The sequence below is a fragment of the Piliocolobus tephrosceles genome, chromosome 9 (assembly GCF_002776525.5).
Source record: "Piliocolobus tephrosceles isolate RC106 chromosome 9, ASM277652v3, whole genome shotgun sequence".
NCBI lineage: Eukaryota > Metazoa > Chordata > Mammalia > Primates > Cercopithecidae > Piliocolobus > Piliocolobus tephrosceles.
In genome coordinates, this window is record NC_045442.1 from 103,534,190 (window position 1) to 103,560,175 (window position 25,986).

A 25,986-nucleotide genomic window follows, 5' to 3' on the forward strand; every position below is an offset into this window, starting at 1 on the left:
CTAGAAAGAAGTTTCATACCTACTAGAATGGCAGCCTTTTTAGCACATCGAAAGCTTGATATTCCTTGATCACTGACAGCCTCTGATTTGACTTTTTGTGCAGTGTGCTGAAGATAAGGAAACCCGGGACCTCGTTAGGCTGCACGGAGGACTTAAGCCCTTGGCCAGTCTACTCAATAACACTGACAATAAAGAGAGGTTAGCTGCTGTCACAGGGGCAATATGGAAATGTTCCATCAGCAAAGAGAATGTGACCAAGTAAGAGAAGGCGCTTAATATTCTGAAATGAAGATATGGCTTCTGAAACACCTTCTTGTCATTTAATACCGTTCTAGTAAGGAATTGATTCTAATGTTAGTCGTAGATGTATATTCTAGATGAAGTTAGCTGAATGAAGGGATTCTTGGAATAGAAAAGAAATTGCCCACCACCTGGCAATGACTTTTTCTGTGCCTCAGTGGCACTAAGAGGCTTGCTGACATGATCTCTCTATTTTGCATATGGGCAGCCATTTGAATTAGAAATATCTTTGATATTTTCTGTGGGAATCTATAAAGGAGGGTGGGTGGATTTCCCATGGAATCTTTAGAGATGGAAGTAATTTTATTCTTTTTCCTTTTCTAAAGATAAACAAGATGAATCAGCCAAATGTCAACTAACCAGTTACTCTTTAAAGAGTGGTCATTTTCAAACATGATTTCATCAGATTTGATTTTAAAGTATAAACTTTATGACCATTTGATTTATTTTAATTTTCTAATCTATCTCTTCCTATTTTTGACAGTTTACATTCTCAGTAGTGGGTATTCTGAGACAGCTTCTCCTTGACTCCATCTGATTATTTCCTTTAACAAGAAATTCACATCCCAACCATTTAACACAAAATAAGTTGACTTAATAAATAAGGCATAGTGAAGACATGGCTAGATTAAAAGTAACCTCGGCTAATGAAACTTTTATCTTAATCAAAAACTTCATCATGGTACTTAAATACTGCTGAAATTTTTTAGAAAGGGAAAATGTTCTGTATAGAAACTAGTAATTTTCAAATATTTACCTTTATGTAGCATGCTTACTTTTGATGTGTGTGTATTTGTATGTATATGCACACATACACAAATACATATATATCAGAGTGAAATTTTATGACAAGGGAGATGCTCAAATGTATTAGTGGTTAATATGGAAGATACTTGAGAGTGACATTTTTTTTTTAATCCGAGTAGCACAAGCTACTACTCATTTCAAGAGACCTATTAAATCCAAATAGGTACAATAGAGCCATGTTTGATGCATTTGAAAACAAAAAATATGTAACATATAATTTATTTTTATAAAACATTTAAAAGACTTCATTCAGGTAAAGTAGTCTCTGGAAGATAGGGGAAAAAAACCCTAGTAGAGTGGAATTTTAGACCCTCAGGTTTAGAAGAAGCTGTGGTTCTCTTAGAGGCTGTACTGCATGGTGATTAAGGGCGCAGATCTGGAGCAGATGGCTGGGTGTAGATGTCAGCTCTACTATTTACCAAACTTCAGATTAACCATCCAGTAATGGGGATTAAATAATATTTGCATCATTGAGTTGTTGTAAGGATTGAATGAACATTTAGTAATTTTTCGCTAACCTTATACAAAAAACAATTCTCTCTCTCTCTTTCTTATGATGAACTTAGGTTTCGGGAATACAAAGTCATTGAAACCTTGGTGGGACTTTCAACAGATCAGCCTGAAGAAGTACTTGTGAATGTGGTTGGGGCCTTGGGAGAATGCTGCCAAGAACATGAAAACCGTGTCATTGTCCGGAAATGTGGTGGCATTCAACCACTTGTGAACCTCCTTGTTGGAATCAACCAAGCTCTTCTTGTGAATGTTACAAAAGCAGTTGGTGCTTGTGCAGTAGAACCTGAAAGTATGATGTAAGTGGCCCTGGAGATGGAAAGATTTTATAAAAGTGTTAGGGAAAACACTTGGGAGGTCACAGAATAGTGTCATCACTTAGAATTGATGTGCATAAATGATGAAAAATACAGTGTGTCATGTAAATAATCACAAGTTTACCAAATCATGAGTTACAGAGCCAAAATACTACCTTATATGAGATGGAGGGCTAAGTTGGGCATATTGGGAGGATTTACAATACATGGTAATCAATTTCCCATGTGGAAACCTTTATTCAATCAACAAAACTTTTCTCTGTCTCCTAGGGAAGTATTATACATCTGTCTAACTAAGCTCCTGGAGAGAGCCAGGTATATTCTCATAGTAGCTTTCTTATTTCTCACCTATTCAGCAAATGTATTTTGAGCACCTAGCAAGAACTATGAACTGATGAGGGGAAGAGACAAGGATTTTAAGTGATGGTGTTTCTCCTTATTGTCTAATTAGGAAGAAAAGACAATTTAAGAACAATAGAACAAAAATATATCATATATAGAGAGATAGATCCATATATAAAGATACATATTCGTATATTAAAAGATATGTATATATTCATATATGTATAAAGACTTATATCTTTATATTATATAAAGATATATATCTTTACTCCAAAAAAGGAGGAACCCAGTTGACTTAAAGCTGTTTTATTAGGGCTCTCCAGAGAAACAGAACCAACAGGAAGTGTGGGGCGGTAAGGATGTTAGTCCATTTTCATGCTGCTGATAAAGACATACCCGAAACTGGGTAATTATAAAGGAAAGAGGTTTAATTCACTCACAGTTCTACATGGCTGGGAGGCCTCACAATCATGGCCGAAGGCAAGGAGGAGCAAGTCACATCTTACATGGTGGCAGGGAAGAGAGAAGAGAGCTTGTGCAGGGAGACTCTGGTTTTTAAAATGGTCAGATCTCATGAGACTTACTCACTATCATGAGAACAGCATGGGAAAGACCTGCCCCCATGATTCAGTTAACTCCCACCGGGTCCCTCCCACAACACGTGGGGATTCAGGATGAGATCTGGGTGAGGACACAGCCAAACCATATCCCGGGCTTCATCTAACCACATATCTTATAAACAAATCCTAACACCTCCATAACTCCTTTTGAATTTGGTTATTGGAACCTTAGTCTCCAGTGTTTCAGACACTAAGGAATACAAGTTGCATATGTGATTACTTTAAGGGAAGAATACTGGCTGGACTTATAAAACGATTTTCTAATGTATTTGTGTTTTTGAAACATGCTTTGCTATTCATTAGAATCTTATAAACACTTGCCAGAAATGGCTGCATGTATTTCTTTTGATCTTTGGTTCCTCTTTATTTTTTGCCAAATCTACTTGTCACCAGCTACCTCTGACGTTCTTTAAACACATTTCCTCCTCTCTGCTCTCAGTTGGGCTCCGTCATCTTTCACCTGAACTACTGAAATTGGTCCTATCTGGCATCACCTCTAGCCTCCCCCACCCTTTTCAGTTTGTTCCTGAACAACATTGACATTTACTTTTCTAAACTGCATATCTGATAATGTTGTTTTCTTGGCCCACAAAACCTTGAGTGACTTCAATGCTGAAAACCATTTTAATGCTAAGATACTTAACTTGCTATTCAAAGCATTTTGTCTTGTGGCCCCATTTAACTTCTCTGCTTTTCATCTTTTATTTGCAAATATCAGTTGTCTGGAGTTACATTCTTGTTTGTTTTGTTTAGTTTTTTTTAGAGACAGGTCTTAGGGGTTCACCCAGGCTGAAATGCGGCGATGCAATCATAGCTTGCAGCAACTTCAAACTCATGGGCTCAAGCAATCCTCCCATCTTAGCTTCCTTGGTAGCTGGGACTACATCACCATGCCCTCTAATTCTTTGAATTTTTTTGTGGAGATGGGGATCTTGCTATGTTGCCCAAGTTAGTCTTGAACCCCTGGTCTCAAGCAATCCTTCTGCCTCAGCCTCCCAAGTACTGAGATTACAGGTGTGAGCCACCACACCCAGCTCCTTATTTATTCCTTTACATTAAACACATATTTATTGAGCATCTTTTGTGCTAGCCACTGGATTTATAATGGTAACCAAACAAAGCTCCTGCTGTCATGGGGCTTACATTCTATTATATGTGTGGAACATTGACTATACATTCAATCAATAAGCAAATAAAATGACTTCCATTGTGTTAAAAGCTATGGAGATAAAACAGTGTGATTGAAAGAGAGTGACTGGGTGGGAGTTTGCTACCTTAGTTCAAGCAGTTAGGAATGTAGAATCAGGGAGGATAATATTTAAACCAAGACCTAAAAACTGAGAAGGCAGCTTGCATGAACATCTCAGACAGCAGTAGCCAACATGGAGGACCTGAGATGGAATTGGGCTTCACTTGAGAAACTGCCTTAAAATTTTCAAATATTTTTCATATAGAATTTATCATTGCCTCCCTTGTTAGTAATAATATTTTTGTATGACTTGATAGTCGGTGTCACAGATCATCTTTTAATCTTTTAGTGACTATTAATTCTTAATAAATATACAGATGGTCCCAACTTATGATGGTTCAACTTAGAAATTTTTAATTTATGATGGTGCCAAAATGATACGCAGTCAGTAGAAACTATACTTCAAGTACCTCTACAACCATTCTTTTTTTCAATTTCAGTACAGTATTCAATAACTTACATGAGATTTCAACACTTCATTATAAGATAGGCTTTATGTTAGATGATTTTGCCCCACTATAGGCTAATGACATGGTGGCTTGCATCTGTAATCCCAGTACTTTGGGAGGTAGAGGCAGAAGAATTGCTTGAGGTCAGGAGTTCAAAACTAGCCTAAGCAACATAGCAAGACCCCTGTCTCTATAAAAAATGTAAAGAATTAGAGGGTGTGAGGGTGGAGGATTGCTTGAGCCCGTGAGTTTGAGGCTGCAGTAATGTTCTGAGCATATCTAAGGTGGGCTAGTCTAAGCTCTGATGTGCAGTAGGTTAGGTATATTAAATGCACTTTTGATTTATGTATTTTCAACTTATGATGGGTTTATTGGGACATAACCCCATTGTGAGGTGAGGAGTGTCTGCATTGAATTGTATTTATTATAGATTAGAACTTACTCTTGCAAAGCCTCTACTTCTATTCTGTATCTCAGCTTTCATGATTTCTGTGTAAGTCATTACCAGGTTATCTAGTTGCCACCTTGAAATTCCTTCTAAATGTTATCATTGCATTACTTTTCGAAATGGGTCTTTAAATTCTCATTAATGTAACTACTTTAAGCAAGTATTAGATTTATTGACTTTTCAGTTGTATCCATTGAAGAAAAGGCCAGAGAAAACGGCTATCTTCTTTTCATATTTTGACTCTTAAAGAACCTATCAAGTTTTGAAACAATAAAAAAGAAATAAAAAAAAAAGTCATTGATAAACAACAAGCCTGAAGGACTTGATTGAGCTGGGGAGACAGACAAGTGAAGTGATAATTTTAAAATAGTAATTAGATGATGATAAGGCAGTAAACACTTATTAGTAATGCACAAAACTAGTTTGTGGAGTTTTATGAGCGGCTTGACTTCTAGTTAACGGCATGAAACCTACAAAAAGAGAGCAAAAGTAGAGAAAAAATTATATTCACACAAACAGGGGAATGGCCACAACTCTAAATTTTAAAATGTAAAACACATCTGCAAAATGCTATGAATTATTGACCCATCTGTAATATGCTGACTTTTAACACATGCCTCTTCAGATGTCAAGATTTCCTCCCAAATAAGTGTCATGGTCATTTGAAGCATAGTCGACCTTTTTTTTTTTCTTTTTTCTTTTTTAAGAGAGCAGGGATTAGGGGAATTGAATGTGTCTTGGAAGAGGTGAAGACTTTGCCATCAGAGACCCAGTTTTGCATTATGAGGCATCAGAAGTGGAGCCCTGGGAAAAGTCATATGGACATGTCATTTTGTTTTATCTACAATGGCCTTCCAGCCCAGGGGGATTACTGGAGACATTTCAGAGTGAAAAGGGTATTAGAGACAATGATTGCCAGATTATAACACAAAAATAAGCTGTAAACTTTTAGAGATTTGGAGTAAACCAGATTGACTGTTTAAATGCTCAAAACTGAATGACAATGTGTTCTCAGGGTGAAAGGGATTGCAGGTTGTTGTGTGATTGTATTTGAGGTGATTCCATCACAAAAGCAAACAGATAAATTCAAAAAACTTCCTTACAGTCACACAGCTGTTAAAACAGTATATTGTTTCTTAATAAGAAAGTCCAAAAATTATATAAAGATTTGCTTGCGACGGAGTCTCGCTCTGTCGCCTAGGCTGGAGTGCAGTGGCATGATCTTGGCTCACTGCAAGCTCTGCCTCCCAGGTTCACGCCATTCTCCTGCCTCAGCCTCCCTGGTAGCTAGGACCACAGGCACCCACCACCACGCCCTGCTAACTTTTTGTATTTTTAGTAGAGACGGGGTTTCACCATGTTAGCCAGGATGGTCTCCATCTCTTGACCTCGTGATCCGCTGGCCTCGACCTCCCAAAATGCTGAGATTAGGGTCATGAGCCACTGCGCCTGGCCTGTTTTTTGTTTTTCAGAGACAAGGTCTCACTCTATCACCCAGGCTGGAGTGCAGTGGTGCCATTGTTGTTCACTGCAGCCTCGAACCCTTGGGCTCAAGCAGTCCTCCTCCCTCAGTCTCCCAAGTAGCTAGGACTACAGGTGTGCTAATTTTTTTCAAAAATTTTTTTTGTAAAGACAGGCTCTTAAGCTCCTGTCCTCAAGCAGTCCTCCCACCTCAGACTTCCAAAGTGCTTAGGATTACAGGTGTGGGCCACCAGGCCTGGTCAAAATCATAGATAGTTTTGCAAAAGATTTTATAAGGCAACCTAAGTAGTTTTAAAAGCAAGTAGTCAGAGCTGAGAAAAGAAATAGGAAAATTATTGAACAAAAAGCCTGGATAGGAGTAAAAGAAATATAATAAACACAATTAAAAACACAGTCAGGAATGTGATGTATAGGAAATAAAAAATAAAAATATATAAAAAGTTAATAGAAAAATGGATAAATATGGAACCCAAGGAGATCCAACAAAAATGTAATTGGTATTCCTCAAGAAGAGGTTGGAACCAATGGAATATGACCTTAAGTATGGATATAACAGAAGAAAACTTTGCTGTGAATCTTTATGTCAAAAGACCCCAAGAAATCTTAGTAATATTGACACAAAATGACTAACAGCAACACATATCCTGAGAAAATTACTTGCATTTCAGAAGGGAAAAAATAAGTACATCCAGGCAAAAGAAGCAAACCATTGGCTTTAAACTCTGTATCTTCTTTTAATGTCACAAGCCATTGATTAAAACATCCTGAGAGAGAAAAAACATTGCCCGAGAATTTCATATTAGCAAGTTATCCTTCAAATGTGAAGGCAATAACATATTCTTAAGCATACAGGATTAGTGAATGTAGTATTCTCTAGCTCTCCCTGCAAAGACTACTTGCTGACAAAATCCCAGTCAACCAAGAAATTACTCAAAGTATTTTAAAATAGTAGAACTATGGCTAAAAGATACCAGTGGAAACCTTTGAATTCATTTAAATATTAAGCTAAGACAAACCAATGAACGAATCATCATTAGGGAGAGTCATCTATATTTTATAGAAATGGATAATTATAATTTAATAATACAACTGACAAAAATCAAAGTCATTTCAGGGCAGGTGTGTAAGTATGCAAATTTTATCATCTTTCATATAAAAAGTCAAGAGACATGGTACAAAACATTATTTTATCTATCAATCAATCATCTCTCATATATTTCTCTGTTTTATCTATCTGTCTTATCTATCCATCAATCCTTCTATCTGCCTAAAGACATAAAGAGATATCCAGAATAATTTACATTAGCAAGCTAGTGATTGTTATTCCAGTATGGTAGGATTTTGGGATTATTTGTTAATGCTTTGTATTTTTCTGTACAGTCTACATGATAAATATATGTCACCTTTACAAAATCAAATTTCTTATTTAACAACTTGTACAATCCCATTTTGTTCATACGTATAGTGTATAATAGCTAAACATATGGATTCTGGAACCATTGCCTGCAATACCAGTCTCATCATTCACCAACTGTTTTTCCTTTGGCAAGTTGTAAATGACTCAGTGTCTTGGTCACCATATACATAAAATGGGGATAGTATGGTACCTATGTCATTGGGTTTGAGATGATTAAGCAAATTTATATATGTAAAGTGACTGACACATAATAAGTGCTATGTGTAAATATATACTAGTATTGTTGAGGTAGCAGTAGCTTCAATGAATAGAAATTTTAAAAGATAATACATAACTAGAAAATGAAAGTCAGATTGCTTAGTATATATATTCATCTGTATAAGATGACTTTGTCTTTTGATTGTGTTTCTCTTATATCAAGATATGTTATTTAATTTGCCATAAATTGAAACAAGGGGCCCTAAATGGTAAATAATTTCCGTTAAACGCTCACCTGCAGTAAAGGAGCTTTGAAGGCATGTCATAGACACGTGAATAGGCAATGGATAATTCAGGCCTTTGTGTGTCATACTAATTTGGATTTTGTTTTGAGGTCAGTTGAGGATCATTGAAGGGTTTTAGCATTAATACTGGCAGGAAACCTTGTTAGGGGATCATCATAGGTGAGAGGTGAAGGTGGCTTAAACTGATGCTGTAAAATACAATGTAATAAAAATAGAGAAACTGACAGGTTAAATAAAGACCTATGATGGAAGAGAATGGATGGGAACAAGTGAATGATTGAACATGAGTTACAAAGAATAGGGAGGAGTCGTAGATGATGTTCGGTTTGCTGGCTTGGGTAACCATATGGATATTGGTACCACTTACTGGTAGAAGATGGTTGAAGAAAGAGTGAACTTTGTGAGAGGAGAGACAAAGTCAGTATGTTCATTATTATACCTCCATTGCCTAACCCAGGACAATGATCAGGGTAGGCACCTGACAAACGCTTATTGTATAATGAATGAATGGTGAGTTCAGTTGTGGTTGTTTAGAGACTCTGAGTTTCCTATGGGACATCCAAGTGGTGATGGCAACTCATCAATTGGGTATTCATGTCTAAAGCTTAGTTAGATTAGAGGGGTGGGTTGGGTGTATAACATTATTAATATTTGGTAACTGATGTCATGGATATATGTAAGAGGTTGTGAGGAAGAGAAACAGCGAAAAGAGAAAGACAAAAACAGAAGCTTATTGAACTCAATCATTTAAGGAGAATGAATGGACACAAGAAAAAGTCTCGGTAAAGAAACTGAGAGGCATCAGCCAGAGAGTTGTGAGGGGAACTAGAAGAGTGAGTTATAGAAAAAACAAGCAAGAGAGTGTTTAAAGGAGACAAAGAGGTCAAGCATGTTAAATTCTATAGCAAGGCCTGGTAAGATAAGGACTAAACTGCCCTTTTTTGTGCAATAAGGAGGTTAGTGAATCCTTTTGTACCTGTGAACATAGTCATCCCACATGTGTTTTTATAAACACACTAAGTTTCAGAAAACAGTATTTTAACTTTGATAAGAAATAAAACAGCATTACTCTTTGCATTATGTTTCAGGCATGGCTATTATTGCTAGATTTATAGGACTTACTACATCTCTGAGCTTTAAGTCTTACACGGTAAGGAAATGATAAATCCCTCTCTCCTATGTAAATCTTCTATAATTCGTGGGTTAGGAACTTGTTTTAATGACTAGCAGCTTTATGTTTTAGTAACTTGACTGTGGCTGTGGCAAAAACTTGGGTTGCATATCAGAATAAACATGTAAACCCTTAGCACAGTTTTATTAATTTTGTGGAGTAGAATTCATAGCAACTCTCTTCCTTCACATGTTTCTCAGTAAGAATAAGAAATATCATCTTAATATTAATAGTTTGGCTACTGAAGTAAAAGTGATTTTTATGAAACCAATGATTTTGTAAAACTCTCTTGACTTTTTTCAGTACTCCAGACTACTTCTTTTAAAAACTCAATATAAATTATTTCATACTAATTATACCCTATGCCCCACCACCAGATCTCAAATGGGACAATAGGTATCCTGACACATTAAGTTTATGAAAAAGTAAATTTTTGTGTGCTGAATTTTCCTTTCTTGTTTTGTAAGTATCAAGTAATGTCTATTTGATACTTACAAAATTCATCTGGAGGTAATTTGGCCTTCAAGTTTACAAAATCACACCAACATTGCAAAAAACCATTAACATTTGTGTTTTGGGGAACAAATTTTCTGATAAAATATTATAAAATGTCAAACAACTAAAAAAATTGAAGTTAAAAAATTTCAGAAATATCTATGATTTATTTTTCCACACCTCTGGATCTTTACTTTCTTTGTAAAAATTTTTTCTGCTAAATTGTACTTTGAAATAGCATTGGACTTATGGAAAAGCTGCAAAAGCAGAGAGACAACATAGAACACAGAATTCCCATGCCCTTTACTCAACTTCCCTTAACCTTAACATCTTACATAGTCATAGTACCTTTCAGAAACCTGCCATTATTCAAGTCCAGATTTTTGACTTTGAAGAATGTTTTAAAGGTTTCTTCACATGAATTTTGGGTTTTTTTGTCCAGTTAATTCCTAAGTATTTTATCCTCTTTATGGATTGTGGAAATGTTTTTTTTCCACCTGCCATCATGTCCTCAGACTGATTGGTTGTTTTTAATGAGCTCCACTGAATTCTGTATGATAATTCTATATCCTGCCACCTTACAGAATTCTCTTATTGGTTGAGTTCCTTCTATTGTTAAGTCTCCAGGCCAGTGTTTGATAAACTATGGCTTATGGGCCAAATCTTACTCTTATAAATAAAGTTTTATTAGAACGTAGTTACCATCATTAATTTATATATTGCCTTTGGCTGCATTTGTGCTACAATTGCAGAGTTGAGTAGCTGTGGCAGAGATTGGATGGCCCACAAAGACTAAAATAATATCTAGCTCCTTACAGAAAAATTTGTTCACCTCTGCTCTAGGGTTAGAAAAAGTGTTACTTTTTTTTTTTTTTTTTTTTTTGTAAGTTGGTGTCTTACTCTGTCACCCAGGTTGGAGTGCAGTAGCACCATCTCGGCTCACTGCAAACCTTGCTTCCCGGGCTCAAGCAATTCTCCTGTCTCAGCCTCCCAAATGTTACACCTTTAAAATTCTTATTCTTTAAATTGAATTATCTCCTCTAATTTCATTAGCTAATTCCCTAGCAGCTTCTTGAATAGTAGTGGTAAGGGAGGAGACCACCTCTCATATTGTCTTATGCCCAATTTCTGCCTCCAAAGAAAGAAGTAAAAACTAAAAGGCAGAAATGAAATCCACAAGCAGACAGCCCAGTGCCACACCCTGGGAGTGGTAGTTAAAGATGGATCCCTGACCTAATCAGTTATTTGCTTAAAACAGGCACTGTGAAGATCCCTGTCCTGTTTGGTTCCTTTCTAATTACCGGTGTATGCAGCCCCCAGTCACGTACCCACTGCTTGCTCAATGGATCACGACCCTCTCACACAGACCCCCTAAGAGTTGTGAGCCCTTAAAAGGGACAGGAATTGCTGACTCCAGGAGCTCGGTTGTTGGAGACATGAGTCTTGCTGAAGCTGCCGGCCAAATAAAGGCCTTCCTTCTTTAACTCAGTGTCTGAGGGGTTTTGTCTGCGACTTGTCCTGCTACAGTGGAGACAGGGATCCTCTTTGTCTTGTTCCTAATATTAGTGCCTATGCCTCTAGTGTCTCTCTATGAAGTAAAAGAATAACCTTAGGTTTAAAGTGCATATATTTTATCATATTAAAATTATCTCTCAATTTATATGTTAAAGTGTTTTTTGTGTGATGGCTCATGCCTGTAATCCCAGCACTTTGGAAGGCCAGGGCGGGAGAATCACTTGAGGCAAGGAGTTTGAGACCTGCCTGGAAAACATAATGAGGTCCTGTTTCTATAAAAACTTTAAAAATTAGCTGAGCATGGTAGTGTGCACCTATAATTCCAGCCTCTCAGGAGGTTGAGGTGGGAGGATTGTTTGATACCAGGAGTTTGAGGCTGTAGTAAGCCATGGTTGCATCATTGTACTCCAGCCTGGGTGACAGAGTGAGACCCTGACTCAAAAATAATTTTTTTTAAAGAAAGTGTTTTTATTAGGATTGGATATTGAATTTTGTCAAAGGCTTTCTGAGCATTTGTGGCAATTGTGCTCTATATGTTTCATTATGTTTTTTTCTTATTCTTATTAATATAGGGAATTACTAATGCATTTTCAAACTTTGAACTAACCTTGCATTCCTGGAATAAGTCTCACTTAGTCATAGTGTACTGTTTTTCTTAATGTGATGTAGGACTCTGTCAGCTAATATTTAGCATTTTTATAATAGTATTCACGAGTGATATTGGTCTGTAGTTTTTCTTTTTTCTGTTTTCGTTTTCTGGCTCTTTATCAAATCTAGTTATCAATGTTATACTTACTTCACAAAAGGAGTCGGGAATTTTTTTTTTTCATTTTCAATACTCTGAAATATTTTATTGAGCAATGGGACTACCTGGGCTCTGAAGATTTGTTAGAAGTCTCCTATGCAATTATATGGACCTACTGTGTTTTAAAAAATTATTTAATAGCTTTCTCTAGTTCTTCTATGGAAACTGGTCTATTTATGCTTTCTATTCTATTGAGCTCAGTTTTAGAAATCTGCGTTTTTTTAGGAAATGTTCAATTCCCTTTAAACTTTCAAATTTATTTGAATAGTGGCCTGCAAGCTAATCTCTTAATGATGTCTAAAGTTTGCCTGGTTCAATGGTTTTTTTTTCCTTGTCATTTTAAATTTTTGTGTATGTGAGCTTTATTCTGTTGTTTTTTTTTCCTCCCAATCAATTTAGCTAGTATGGTTTCTCTATTTTGATTTTCTTTTTCCTGAAAAGTTTTTATTTTATTAACTGGATGTACTGTGCTTTTATTTTCCACCACATACATTTCTGCTTTTATCTTTATTCATTTTGGTCTCTTTTGCTTTATATTGTAGCTATTTTTCTAATTATTTTCATTCTTTTTTAAAAAAATAAAAGTTGCTGATGTTATAAATTTTCCTTTGACATCGCTTTAAATGTATCCTGTAATTTTGATGTGTAGTACTTTCATTATCATCATTTTTAGAAGTATCTTAATTTCACTTTGTATTTCCCTGTTAGCCCATTTGCTTAATAGAATTAATGAGAAATTTTTGTTTAAAATTTTTTTTAACTACACAAAGAATTTTACTTTTTGCTTTTGTGAGATATTTCTCACACTACATTTTGATTAGAGTGTGCTGACTTTTTGATTTCAACTGTTAATGAAGCTTATTGATGCTTTCTTTATGACTTAATAGAAGATGAATTTTTGTGTTTTATGGGTACTGGGATTATTTTTCTTTCTTTTTTTCCTTCCTTCCTTCCTTCCTTCCTGCCTGCCTGCCTTCCTGCCTTCCTGCCTTCTTTCCTTCCTTTCCTTCTTTCTTCCTTTCTTTCTTTCTTTTTATGAGACAGGGTCTCTTTCTATCACCTGGAATGCAGTGGTGCAATCATAGCTTACTGCAGCCTTGAACTGGACTCAATCTATCCTACCACCTCAGCCTCCCAGGTAGCTAGGACTACGGGTATGTGTCACCACATCCAGCTAATTTCAAAAATTTTTTGTAGAGATGTGGTCTTGCTCTGTTGTCCAGACTGGTCTTGAACTCCTGTTCTCAAGTGATTCTTACACCTTGGCTTCTCCAAGCACTGAGATTACAGGTGTGAGTCACCGTACCCTGCCAGTGCTTGGGATTCTTTATCAACAGAGTGTAGAGTTTGATGTGTATTCTCTAGATCTACTTTATGTTACTTATGTTTTCTATCTTATTATTTTGTGTGAATTTGATCTATCTTATGCTATAACTGCTGTATAAAATTCTCTTACCATTAGTGCGCTTTTATCTAAATCTTACATCTTCTATAGTAGGTGCTATATTATTTCGTGCATAAATGTTTCTAATGGTTATGAATTATGGCTTTTGATATTTCAAGTGCTGTTCTTTGTCAGGTTCAAAGTGTTTTGGCTTGATTTCTACTTTGATAACAGAATATTTATCCCTGCTTTCTTGTTGCTTCCATTTGCTTAGTATATCTTAATCTACCCCTTCTTACTCTTTCTGAATCGCATTGTTTTAGATGTGCCCTTGCATGCAGTATATAAATTGGGTCTTGTTTTGTGAATCAATTAAAAAGTCTTTGTTTTAATGAGTTAAATGTATTAACATTCATTGATATGAATAATGTTTAGTTTCAACAATGTCAATTTTTTATAATTATATTTTGCTATAAGATTTGCAGCCTTTGTTCTTTAATTTTTTGTTGCTTGCTCTTTAATTTGTGTTCTTTAGAAAGGTTTGCATTTTTGTTCTAGTGGTTATCTTTGTGCCTATAAATTTTTCCAGTGCCCTCATCCTCCTCCTTATTTAATCATTCACTATTTAGTTAGTTTTTTTTTTTTTTTTTTTTTTTTTGGTCGTTTGTTTCTGTTTTTTGAGACAGAGTCTCACTTTGTTGCCCAGGCTGAAGTGCAGTGGTACGATCTTGGCTCACTGCAACCTCTGCCTCCTGGGTTCAAATGATTCTCCTGCCTCAGCCACCGTAGTAGCTGGGATTATAGGCGCACACCACTAAGCCCAGCTAATTTTTGTGTTTTTAGTAGAGACAGGGTTTCACCGTGTTGACCAGGCTGGTCTTGAATTCCTGACCTCAAATGATCCACCCACCTCAGCCTTCCAAATTGCTGGGACTACAGGCGTGAGCCACCATGCCCAGCCCATTCAGTATTTAGTTTTTCAGTTTTTATTGGTTTCTTTTAATTTTCACCTGTTGCCTGTATGGTGATCAATGGGATCGTTCTATTTTTCTTTTTCTCCCTTCCTTTTCCTCCCATTTTTAAAGTGCATTATTTCTGTTTTGTTATATATAACATTCAAACATTATTATTTCACCATTGACCCTGCCTTTGTTTTAAACTCAGATCAACAGTTACGTATATATTTGCTTATATAATCTATGCATATGAGATTCAATTAGCTTCAGTTCTATAGTCTTAGTTTGGAGCTCATCCTCTAGGAAAATCTTCAAAAAGGGCTCATGGGTGCAGAACCCCCTGAATTCTTTTTTTTTTTTTTTTTTTTTTATTATACTTTAAGTTCTAGGGTACATGTGCATAACGTGCAGGTTTGTTACATATGTATACATGTGCCATGTTGGTGTGCTGCACCCATCAACTCGTCAGCACCCATCAATTCATCATTTATATCAGGTATAACTCCCCAATGCAATCCCTCCCCCCTCCCCATGATAGGCCCCATTGTGTGATGTTCCCCTTCCGGAGTCCAAGTGAGCTCATTGTTCAGTTCCCACCTATGAGTGAGAACATGCGGTGTTTGGTTTTCTCTTCTTGTGATAATTTGCTAAGAATGATGGTTTCCAGCTGCATCCATGTCTCTACAAAGGACGCAAACTCATCCTTTTTTATGGCTGCATAGTATTCCATGGTGTATATGTGCCACATTTTCTTAATCCAGTCTGTCACTGATGGACATTTGGGTTGATTCCAAGTCTTTGCTATTGTGAATAGTGCCGCAATAAACATACGTGTGCATGTGTCTTTGTAGTAGCATAATTTATAATCCTTTGGGTATATACCCAGTAGTGGGATGGCTGGGTCATATGGTACATCTAGTTCTAGGTCCTTGAGAAATCGCCATACTGTTTTCCATAATGGTTGAACTAGTTTACAATCCCACCAACAGTGTAAAAGTGTTCCTATTTCTCCACATCCTCTCCAACACCTATTGTTTCCTGATTTTTTAATGATTGCCATTCTAACTGGTGTGAGATGGTATCTCATTGTGGTTTTGATTTGAATTCTTACATGTTAAAACTTTCTAAAAATACTCAGCGGACAGCCTTGCTAGATATAACATTCTTTTATTGCTGTTGTTTTCTTTTCTTTTCTTTTCTTTTTGAGGCCGAGTTTCACTCTTTCATCCAGGCTGGAAGGCAGTGGCACTACAGCCTTGACCTTCTGGACTCAAGCGATCCTCCCCCCTCAGCCTACCAAGTAGTTGGGACTACAGGCCCCTGCAACCATGCCTGGCTAATTTTTGTAGTTTTTGTAGAGACAGGGTTTTACCATGTTGCCCATGCGTGTCTTGAACCCCTGAGCTCAAGCGATCCACCCTCCTTGGCCTCCCAAAGTACTGGGATTACAGGCATGGGCTAAGGCGCCCGGCCTAAAGTTCTTGATTCTCAAGTTCTTTCATTAAATTACAAAACAACAACAACAACAACAAAAAACCAAAACAACAACAACAAAACTGCTCCATTGCCTTGCTTCATAACATTTTTTTGAAAAGTCTGATGCTAGTCTAATTATTTTGCCTTTGTAAATCACCTGATTTTTTTGGGAGGGGGACAGGGGATTTTTATCTTTGTAATCTAAAAATTTTGCTAGGTTTGTCTCAGAATTCATTGCTGTTTGTTAACCTGAAATATAACTCATACAAATAAGGAAGGATAAATAATTTATTTCTCCTTTTTTTTTAAAAAAAAAATCCATTTATATATACATATAGATATGTGAGTTGTCAGGAATCCCAGCAAACTCCGACTGATAAGGACTGTTTTTCCTTTTTTTTTTGAGATGGAGTCCTGCTATGTCACCCAGGCTGTAGTGCAGTGGTGCAATCTTGGCTCACTGCAAGTCCCGCCTCCTGGGTTCACACCATTCTCCTGCCTCAGACTCCTGAGTAGCTGGGACTACAGGCGCCCGCCACCACGCCTGGCTAATTTTTTGTATTTTTAGTAGAGATGGGGTTTCACCATGTTTGCCAGGATGGTCTCGATCTCCTGACCTCATGATCCACCCGCCTTGACCTCCCAAAGTGCCGGGATTACAGGCATGAGCCATTGCACCCAGCCCCTTTTTAAAAATTATTTGAATTCATGAATCTTCATGAGTTACTCAGTCTCTACTGTTCTTTAGTACAAACTACCTGGCATACATGATTCAAAACATACTAAAAGTCTAATGCTCTAAATTTTCCATTACTTCAAAATATCCTTAAAATTTAAAGGTTAGCTTTCAACATAAGTAAGTGCCTGCCTATAAAATAGTTAAATTTCATGTTTTTTTCTTTTCTTCATTGGAGGTGGGGTCTCACTCTGTCACCCAGCCTAAAGTGCAGTGGCATAATGAGGGGTCACTGCAGCCTTAAACTCCTGGGCTCAAGCAATCCTTCAAATTTCATGTTCTTTAGATCAAGGAAATTAAGGAACAGGTATTTCTATTAATATTTTGTAAGTGCCCAGGATTCTAAGAAAGGTTACCTAACAATTTACATAAATAATATACTAATTTCCTACAATTTCTCTTACAAAATATTTTCCTTCCACACGTTGTAAAGTAAACATTTGTTGGACTGATTGTTACATGGCCCAGTGTTATGTGATCGTGTAATGAAAGACTCTTTCATATACACAAGGATAGAATTAAAACTTACCATGGAATCTGTAACTCTAAATTTCCTCTCCTCTGTGGTTGAAACATAATTATGTTGCATTTACATAGTTTTTTTTTTTTTTTTTTTTTTTCAGTTTTTACATTGGGTTTATTTGTTCTTTGTAAAAAGGGGAAAAAAGTAAAGCTATGCTTGTTTGTATACAGAAGAGATTTAATCTCTTTGTGGCTGCCCAGATATTTCTTTTGCCACAGAACCAGTCTTTGTGACCTTTCAGGGTTTATGCAAAACATAAAATAGAATATATGTTTTACATGTTTGTATCAACAAGAACATTTTTCTTTCACATTTTCATTTTTGTTTTTCATCTGCATACTTTTAAAAGCATGTAGATTTAACTGAGATACAAAAGTGTCAAATGGAGAGTAATTACCTGAATCATTTAATCTTCCAAATCTTGGTTTTCTCATTTTAAAACAGGCTCTAGGGATTTTTAAATTTGAGGATTATGTGGTTTTTATTTTTCCACATTCTGTATCTCATCCAGCCAGTTATGATATGCAGTCATATTAATAGCTGAAAGAATGGGCTTCTTCTAAGTACTATTTACTGAGGGAGCACATATGTGTATCTGTGTGTTCACAATAAAATAAAAAGTCTTTAAAATTTTTTTAAATTTGTAAAATATACATAAAGGAAAGTGTATAATGCAAATTAAAACATTAGTAAATTATTGGAAGGGAAACACTTATGTAACTGCCATCCAACTCAAGAAATAGAATATTGTCATTATTATAAACCCCCTGACTGCCTGTCCTCCCAGCCCACCCAATGCCACCCCTCTTTACTCTGGGGATGGCTCCTTTTTTTGCCTTTATTGTAATTAGGATCTTGCTTCTTTTTCATAATTTTATACTTGAGAATGCATCTCTATAAACTGCAGCTTAGTTTTGTTTCTATTTGGAGTGTATTTGAATGAAAGCATAAAGTGTTTTGTCTGACATTTTGTTCTAAATTACGGGTTATTTTTACACTTAATTGTTTAGTTTAGTGAGTTTTCATAATTGTATACAGCCATATAACCAGCAGGCAAAAGTAATCATAAAACATGTCCTTCATCCAGGAAAGTTTTCTCATGTTATGTTTCAATCAATTTTCATGCCCACTCTAAGCAACCACTTTTTTATTTCCATCACTATAGGTTAGAATTGCATATTCTTGCATTGGAACTTCTGAGTCATCACAGAGTACGTGTTTCACTTTACTAACAACTTCCAAATAGTACACAAAAGTGATTATACGATTTTACACTCCTACCAGTGCCAATACTTAGTGCTGTCAGTCTTTTTAAAAAAAATTTAGTCATTCCAATAGGATGAAATGACAATCTATGTCATTGTAGATTTCATTTTCATTTTTCTGATAACTAATGATATTGAGTAACTTTCCATATCTTTATTACCAACTTGTATATATTGTTTCGTGGCCTGTTAAAGTCTTTTGCCCATTTTTAATTGGATTGCTTCTCTTTTGTTGCAGTCCATTACATATTCTGAATACGTTTGCATTATTAGATATATGTACTGTGGAGTAATTTTTCCCCAATAAGCATTAAGATTTCCTTTTGAGCAGAAACCTTTAATATGGTTTTCAATTGTCCTTTAAGGTTCATGGGATTCTGTCCTGTCTGTGATCAAACTAGTTTTTAAGTATGGCTTGAAAGGGAGTCAAAATTAATTGTTTCATACAGTATCCATCTGTCTCAGTACCGTTTATTGAAAACACAATTTTTCATTTGATTATCTTGGTATCTCAGTTGAAATTCAATTGACTGTAAATGAATGGGTCTATTTCTGAACTAATTTAAGGAAAATGGAAATCTTAATGATATTGAGAATGTCAATCCATTAATAAGGTATATATTGCCATTTATTTGGGTCTTCCATTTCTGTCAGCAATACCTTGTAGTTGCAATGTAGAGTATTGCACATTTTGCTTTATACTTTTTCTAGTTATCTACTTACTTGTGGTTTTGTGATTGATAATCATTTTTAATATTTTGCCACTTGTTTGTTATACAAGTAATGGGTATGTAATTAAATTTTGAACATACCTTTGTATATTCAAATATACCTTTATGTATGCTGACAAACTTGCTAACTTTATTTTTTCTAATTTTTTTTGTAGATACCATAGGGTTTTCTACATGTAGAAATCCATAATCTGCAAATAATGACAGTTCACTTCCCCCCACAATCCTTATGCCTGTTATTTCTTTTTTGTGTGTGCTTTATTAAGCAGGCCAAGACCTCTGTTACAATCAAGTGAGTGCAAACATATATGTTCTGTACCTAATCTGGGAGAAAGCATTCCGTTTTTAAGTGTGATGTTAGCGGTAGGTTTTTGTAGATGTTTTATCAGATTGCAAAAGTTTCTTTCTATTCCTAGTTTGCTGTGAGACTTACATTTTAATAAAAATGGATTTTTGAATTTTATACGATGCTTTTCTATATCTATTGAGATGATCGGATGATTTTTCTTTTGTTCTATTAATAAAGTGACTTAACTTGATTTGTTTTAGAAGGATGAGCCAACCTTCCATTCCTTGGATAAAATCACTCTGATCATGTTGCGTTACCTTTTTCATGCATTCTTGTGTTCAAGTTGCTGATATTTTATATTTTGTGTTTATGTTCATGAGATATGTCGGTGTATAGTTTTCTTTCCTTGCAATATCTTTATCACTGTTAGTATCAGGGTTATGTAGGCCTTATAGGGCAAGTTGAGAAATTATTTTTTCTCTTTATTTTCTGATAGATTTTGTGTAGGATTATTTTTTCTTGAATATTGACATAATTCACTTAGCAAAATTATCTAAGTTGGAGTTTTCTTTGTGAAAAACATTCCTTTTTAATTAGTTTTTGAAATTACAAATTCAATTTACTTAAAGATGTGGCACTATGTAGTTTTCAATTCCTTCTTGGGTCAGTTTTGGTAATTTGTGTTTCTCAAGAAATATGCTCATTTTATTTTATTTACTTTAGATATGAAGTTCTTTTATTGTTGTTTTCTTTTCATATATATTATATCATATATATGCTAGATATAAAGTTCTTTTATTTGTTGTTGTTTACTTTTCTTTTTTTCTTTTTCTTTTTTTTTTTTTTTTTTTTTTTGAGGCAGAGTTTCACTCTTTCATCCATACATGTTTCATATGTATTTCGTACATAATAAAAATATGTAATATTTTTCTTTAAGCACAGTGTTAGCCTCAATCCCACAAACATACGTTGTGATTTCATTTTTATTTAATTCAAAATAGTTTCTATTTTTTGTGTGATTGACCTTGGACCCAGAGATTATTTGCAAGTGCTGCTTAATTTCTAAAACTGGTTACTTTCCAGATCCCATGTTGTTATTGATTTCTAGTTTAAAACCACAAGGTCAGGGATGATATTATATGTGATTTCAGTTCTTTCATATTTGGCTTTATGACTCAGCCATCTGGTCTGTATTTGTCAATATTCCGTTTGCACTGAGAGAAAACTGTGTATTCTGCAGTAGTTGTCTGCAATGCTTTTAAACGTTGATTAAGTTAAATTGGTTAAGTGTGTTTTTCAGTCTTTTCTATCTTTACCATTTTTTAAATTTTATTTTATCAATTCCTCAGAAAGGGGTGTGAAAATTTTCAGTCATGACTGTAGATTTGTTTATTTCTAGTTTTCTCTCCCTAGAGTTGTCCTTTGAACAACACAGGGGTTAGAGACACTAACCCTCCATGCAGTCAAAAATCTGTGTATAATTTTGGCTTCCCCAAAACTTAGCTACTAATAGCCTACTGTTGACCAGAAGCCTTACCAATAACATAAACCATTAGCATGTATTTTGTATGTTATATACTGATTTCTTACAATAATGTAAGCTAGAGAAAAGAAAATATTATAAAGAAAATTCTAAGGAAGAGAAAATATAATTACTATTCATTAAGTGGAAGTGAATCATCATAAAGGTCTTCATCTTTGTTGTCTTCATGTTGATCAGGCTGAGGAGGAGGAGGAAGAAGAGGTGTTGGCCTTGCTGTCTCAGGGGTAGCAGAGGTGAAGGAAATTCACATGTAAGTGGTCCCACAGAGCTCAAATCCATGTTATTCAAGGGTCAACTGTATTTATAATTCTCTTCATTGACAGTGAGAAACTGACTTCTGTTCTTACTGTCCTTACTTATTTGATCAATTTCCCTGTATGTTACCAAGCTTTCATTCACCAAGCATCCCCATCTCCTCCCCTTTGTAGATGCTCTTCTCACCCTGTGCTGGTTCTGATTTACCATACTGGATTACCCAGCTACCAAAATGTTCTCTTCACCCCATTCAGGCTCTAGTTCACCATGTTAGGCCACCTTCCCCTAGTATGTCTGCCCTCCTCACCCTGCTCAGCTTTTGACCTCTTGTGCCACGCTGCTCCACTATATTGGCACTTTCTTTCACACTTTTCAATCTCTGTCCCCACATACCGGCTGATTCTCAATGAGGATATTCACCTTATTCTACCAGGGTTCTGCTTCCCGCGTTGGGTTGCACCACTAAAGATTGCTTCAGTCACTCTATTTAGGTTCTAATATCTTGTGACTGTTTCCCCCTACACTTAGAAAGATTCTCTACTCATCCTTCTTGTGCTCTAACACTCCATGCTGGACCATTAAAGCAACCTTGTTGGCTCACCTGCCAATTGAGTCCATATATATGAACAAACGTGAATAGTTTGTGCCATATTGTAGGCATGGTTAAGGTCATAGAGTTTCTTTCTGGCAATATCATGGATGACTACTTTGTTCTGCCCCACACAATGGCTTTGCTGTGCTCTACTTACTGACTTTAGGGCTAAGGCAAGGGGATTTACTATCCCTTTTGAAGGATGTTTTCACTGAACACAGAAGTCTAGGTTGACAGTTCTTTTACTTCTAGCATTTTATAAATGCCATTCTATTGTCTTCTTGCCCTCACTGTTTCTTACGAGAAGTCTGAATTCAATCATATCATAATTCTCTATAACTACTGTGCTATGTGTACTGTTCCCTCACATTTACATGTTGAAACTTAATCCCATTGTGAGAAAATTTAGAGCTGAGACTTTTGGGAAGTGATTAGGACATGAGGGTAGAGGCCTCATGAATGAAATTAATGCCCTTTTAAAAGAGTCCCCAGAGAGCTCCTTTGCCCCTTCTACCATGTGAAGTTAAGGTGAAAATACGGTTGTCTACGAACCAGTAAGCAGGCCCTCACTAGACACTGAATCTGCCTACCTTTATCTTTGACCTCCCAGTCTCCAGAACTGTGAGAAATAAATGTGTGTTGTTTACAAGCCACCCAGCCTATGGCATTCTGTTATTGTAGCCTGAAGGGACTAAGCCACATGTATTTTTTTTCTTTGGTTGCTTTTAATATTGGCTTTTTACCTTTGGGTTTCAGCCATTTGATTATGATGTGTGTAGGTGTGGTTTTACTTTCATTTATATTGTGGTTTTTACTTTCATTTAGGGTTTACTGAGCTTCTTGGACCTATGGATTAATGTCTGCCATCAATTTTGGAGAAGATTGCGATTATTGCCTTCACAGATGTTCTTGGGTCCTTTTCTCTCTCTGTCCTCTTCTTGGTATTCCAATCACACATATGTTGTTTCATTTAATAATATTTCACAGAGATTGAACTCTGTTACTTCTTTTTCGAAGGAGGAAAGGTCAGGCTTTTCTCTTGTTTTTCTGTTTGGATATATTTTATTGCCTTGAATTCACAGATCCCTTTCTCTTCTGTGTCTAGTTTGCTGTTAAGCCCATCTAATGAATTCTTCATTTCTAATACTGTAGTTTTCAAATATACCATTTCTATTTTGTATACATATATAAAGTATGTGTATACATGCATTTTTATGCACACACATATATATATATACACACATACATCCATGTTTATAAATACTGGAAATGCTATATTTCTCCTTTGCCTACAGAGGAGATAACCACAAATTGGTCATTAAAGGGAACAGATTAAACATTTATTCTGCCTGTATGGAGGAACTGTAACTGAGCTGTAGTTAATGAAAGAAAAGCTCTTTTTCATAGAGTAATGCCAAGTAAGAAATTGAGAAAATGAACAGAATTAGAAAAATCACTATTTTACAACTCCCAATAAAATAATTATTTTAGGCAAGGATAATAAATGGATGCTAAAACTTAAAATAGGGAATGATTGTTGGAATAGTACTTTCTCAGGGTGACACAATATGACCCCACAGATTGTTATACAATGAAAAGAAAAAATGGCATCTTTACAATGGAAAGATCTGGTGGTCACCAGCATAATTAAATTCAGCATTGCTAACTCAGCATTGCTAAAAGTTGGACAACTTTTAGCACTGCTTAAAAGTTGGACAACTAGATGTTTTGTGCCTCTTGATGTGTTGCAATGGATGGGATATAATTGGCTCTCACTTAGTATTTATTGTTTGATCTCATTCTTTTATATGGCTGCATAGTACTCCATGGTGTATATGTACATTTTCTTTATCCAGTCTACCATTGATGGGCATTTAGATTGATTCTATGTCTTTGCTACTGTGAATTTTGCTGCAGTAAACAAAGACATGCATGTATCTTTATGGTAGAGTGATTTATATTCCTTTGGGTTTATACCTAATAATGGGATTGCTGGGTTGAATGTTCATTGTTTTAAGTTCTTTGAGAAATCTCCAAACTGCTTTCCACAGTGCCTGAACTAATTTGCATTCCTACAATGCAAATTATAGGAAAAATAATTCAGGTTTTGAATTATTTTCCCTTTTCTCCACAACCTTGTACAGCATCTGTTATTTTTCGACTTTTTCATGATAGCCATTCTGACTGATGTGAGATGGTATCTCCTTGTGGTTTTCATTTGCAGTTCTCTAATGATCAGTGATGTTGAACATTTTTCAATGTGCTTGCTGGCCGCGTGTATGTCTTCTTGTGAGACGGATCTGTTCATGTGCTTTGACCACTTTTCAATGGGGTAATTCAGTTTTTGCTTGTTAATTTAAGTTCCTTATAGATTGTGGATATTAGATTTTTGTCAGATGCATAGTTTGCATATATTTTCTCCCATTCTGTGGGTTTATCTGTTTACTCTGTGGATAGTTTCTTTTGCTGTGCAGAAGCTCTGTTTAGTTTAATTAGGTCTCATTTGTTCATTTTTATTTTGTTGTAATTGTTTTTGCAACAACATGCATAGAGCTGGAGACCATTACCGTAAGCAAATTAATGCAGGGATAGAAAACCAAATACCGCATGTTCTCACTTGTCAGTGGGAGGCGAACACTGAGTACACATGGACACAAAGAAGGAAACAACACATTCCAGGGCCTACTTGAAGGTGGAGGGTGGGTGGAGGGTGAGGATTGAAAAACTACCTATCAGGTACGTGCTTATTATCTGGGTAACAAAATAATCTGTACACCAAACCCCGTGACATGGAATTTACCTGTGTAACAAACCTGCACATGTAGCCCCAAAACTAAAATAAAAGTTTAGAAAAAGAAGGAAAAACATATTTACTATATGATGAATAATTTTTCTGACAAGAAAGGTTTCTAGAGTCTTTCTAATCATATTGCTTATATCAAGTATAAAAGCATAGACTATCTTCCTGCTTTCCAAAGGCCAAAGAATTTCTGACATACTTTTCCCAAGACTGCCACATTCACATCTTTTCTCCAAATTTGTTATCCCATAGCCTCTTTGGAATAACACATAGAGGTAGAAATGTAAAAAACCTTAAGGATTTTTTTAAAGGTAAAATTCTCTTCTAATCTGTTTTTCCCAGGGATGATCATTTTAATTCTGACATACATTTATGTTTCCCATTTTATTGAATTGCCAACTTGGTTTCAAAACTTATAGATGACAGTCGCATCTTTTAATGTTGTAGTTTAAGAACGTCATGTTCTTTTAAGCAAACCACACTTAGTTTGAGCCACTGTCATTCAATAATATTTATCAGTGTAATTTTCAGCAAATACTGTGAAGTTTTTAGAAAACATGAAAAATTATGGTTTCAAAATAGATATGTTGATATTGCCAGAAAGAAACCCTGCAATCTTGCCTGTGCCCACAGTATGGGCACAAACTGTTCACATTTGTTCATATATGTGGCCTCAATGGGCAGGCGAGCCAGCCAAACTTCATAGCAGTCCTGGAAAATGTTAATATAACAAGAGCCTGAGAAACAGAGCAAGCAGCTGCATCTTTTTGGTTTGTTTATTTTTTTTAAATAACCAAAAATACGTACATGGATTCATCTTTCTAGAGCTGTTATTTTGCCAGCCAGGCAGTTTGATTTCTGGGATATAGCTGAAGATCTTGAAAGCATGTAATTCAGTTTTGTTTTTATAATGTCAAGAAATTAATGTAGGATTCTATTGCTATACAAAATGAGAAGAGCTACCATACTGCTGGAAATGAATTCAGAGCAAGATGCTAATCAAGTA

General features: G+C 35.7%; 1 protein-coding gene across 1 annotated transcript in view; it reads left to right on the forward strand.

The window, feature by feature from the left end:
* LOC111528052 (armadillo repeat-containing protein 4) overlaps nt 1-25,986 on the forward strand; it is a 162,718-nt gene that overhangs the window by 32,394 nt on the left and 104,338 nt on the right. Inside the window, exons 7-8 of the mRNA XM_026448211.1 lie at nt 104-258; nt 1,674-1,916. Coding sequence (XP_026303996.1) covers nt 104-258; nt 1,674-1,916 — 398 coding nt within the window. The remainder of the gene's footprint in view (nt 1-103; nt 259-1,673; nt 1,917-25,986) is intronic.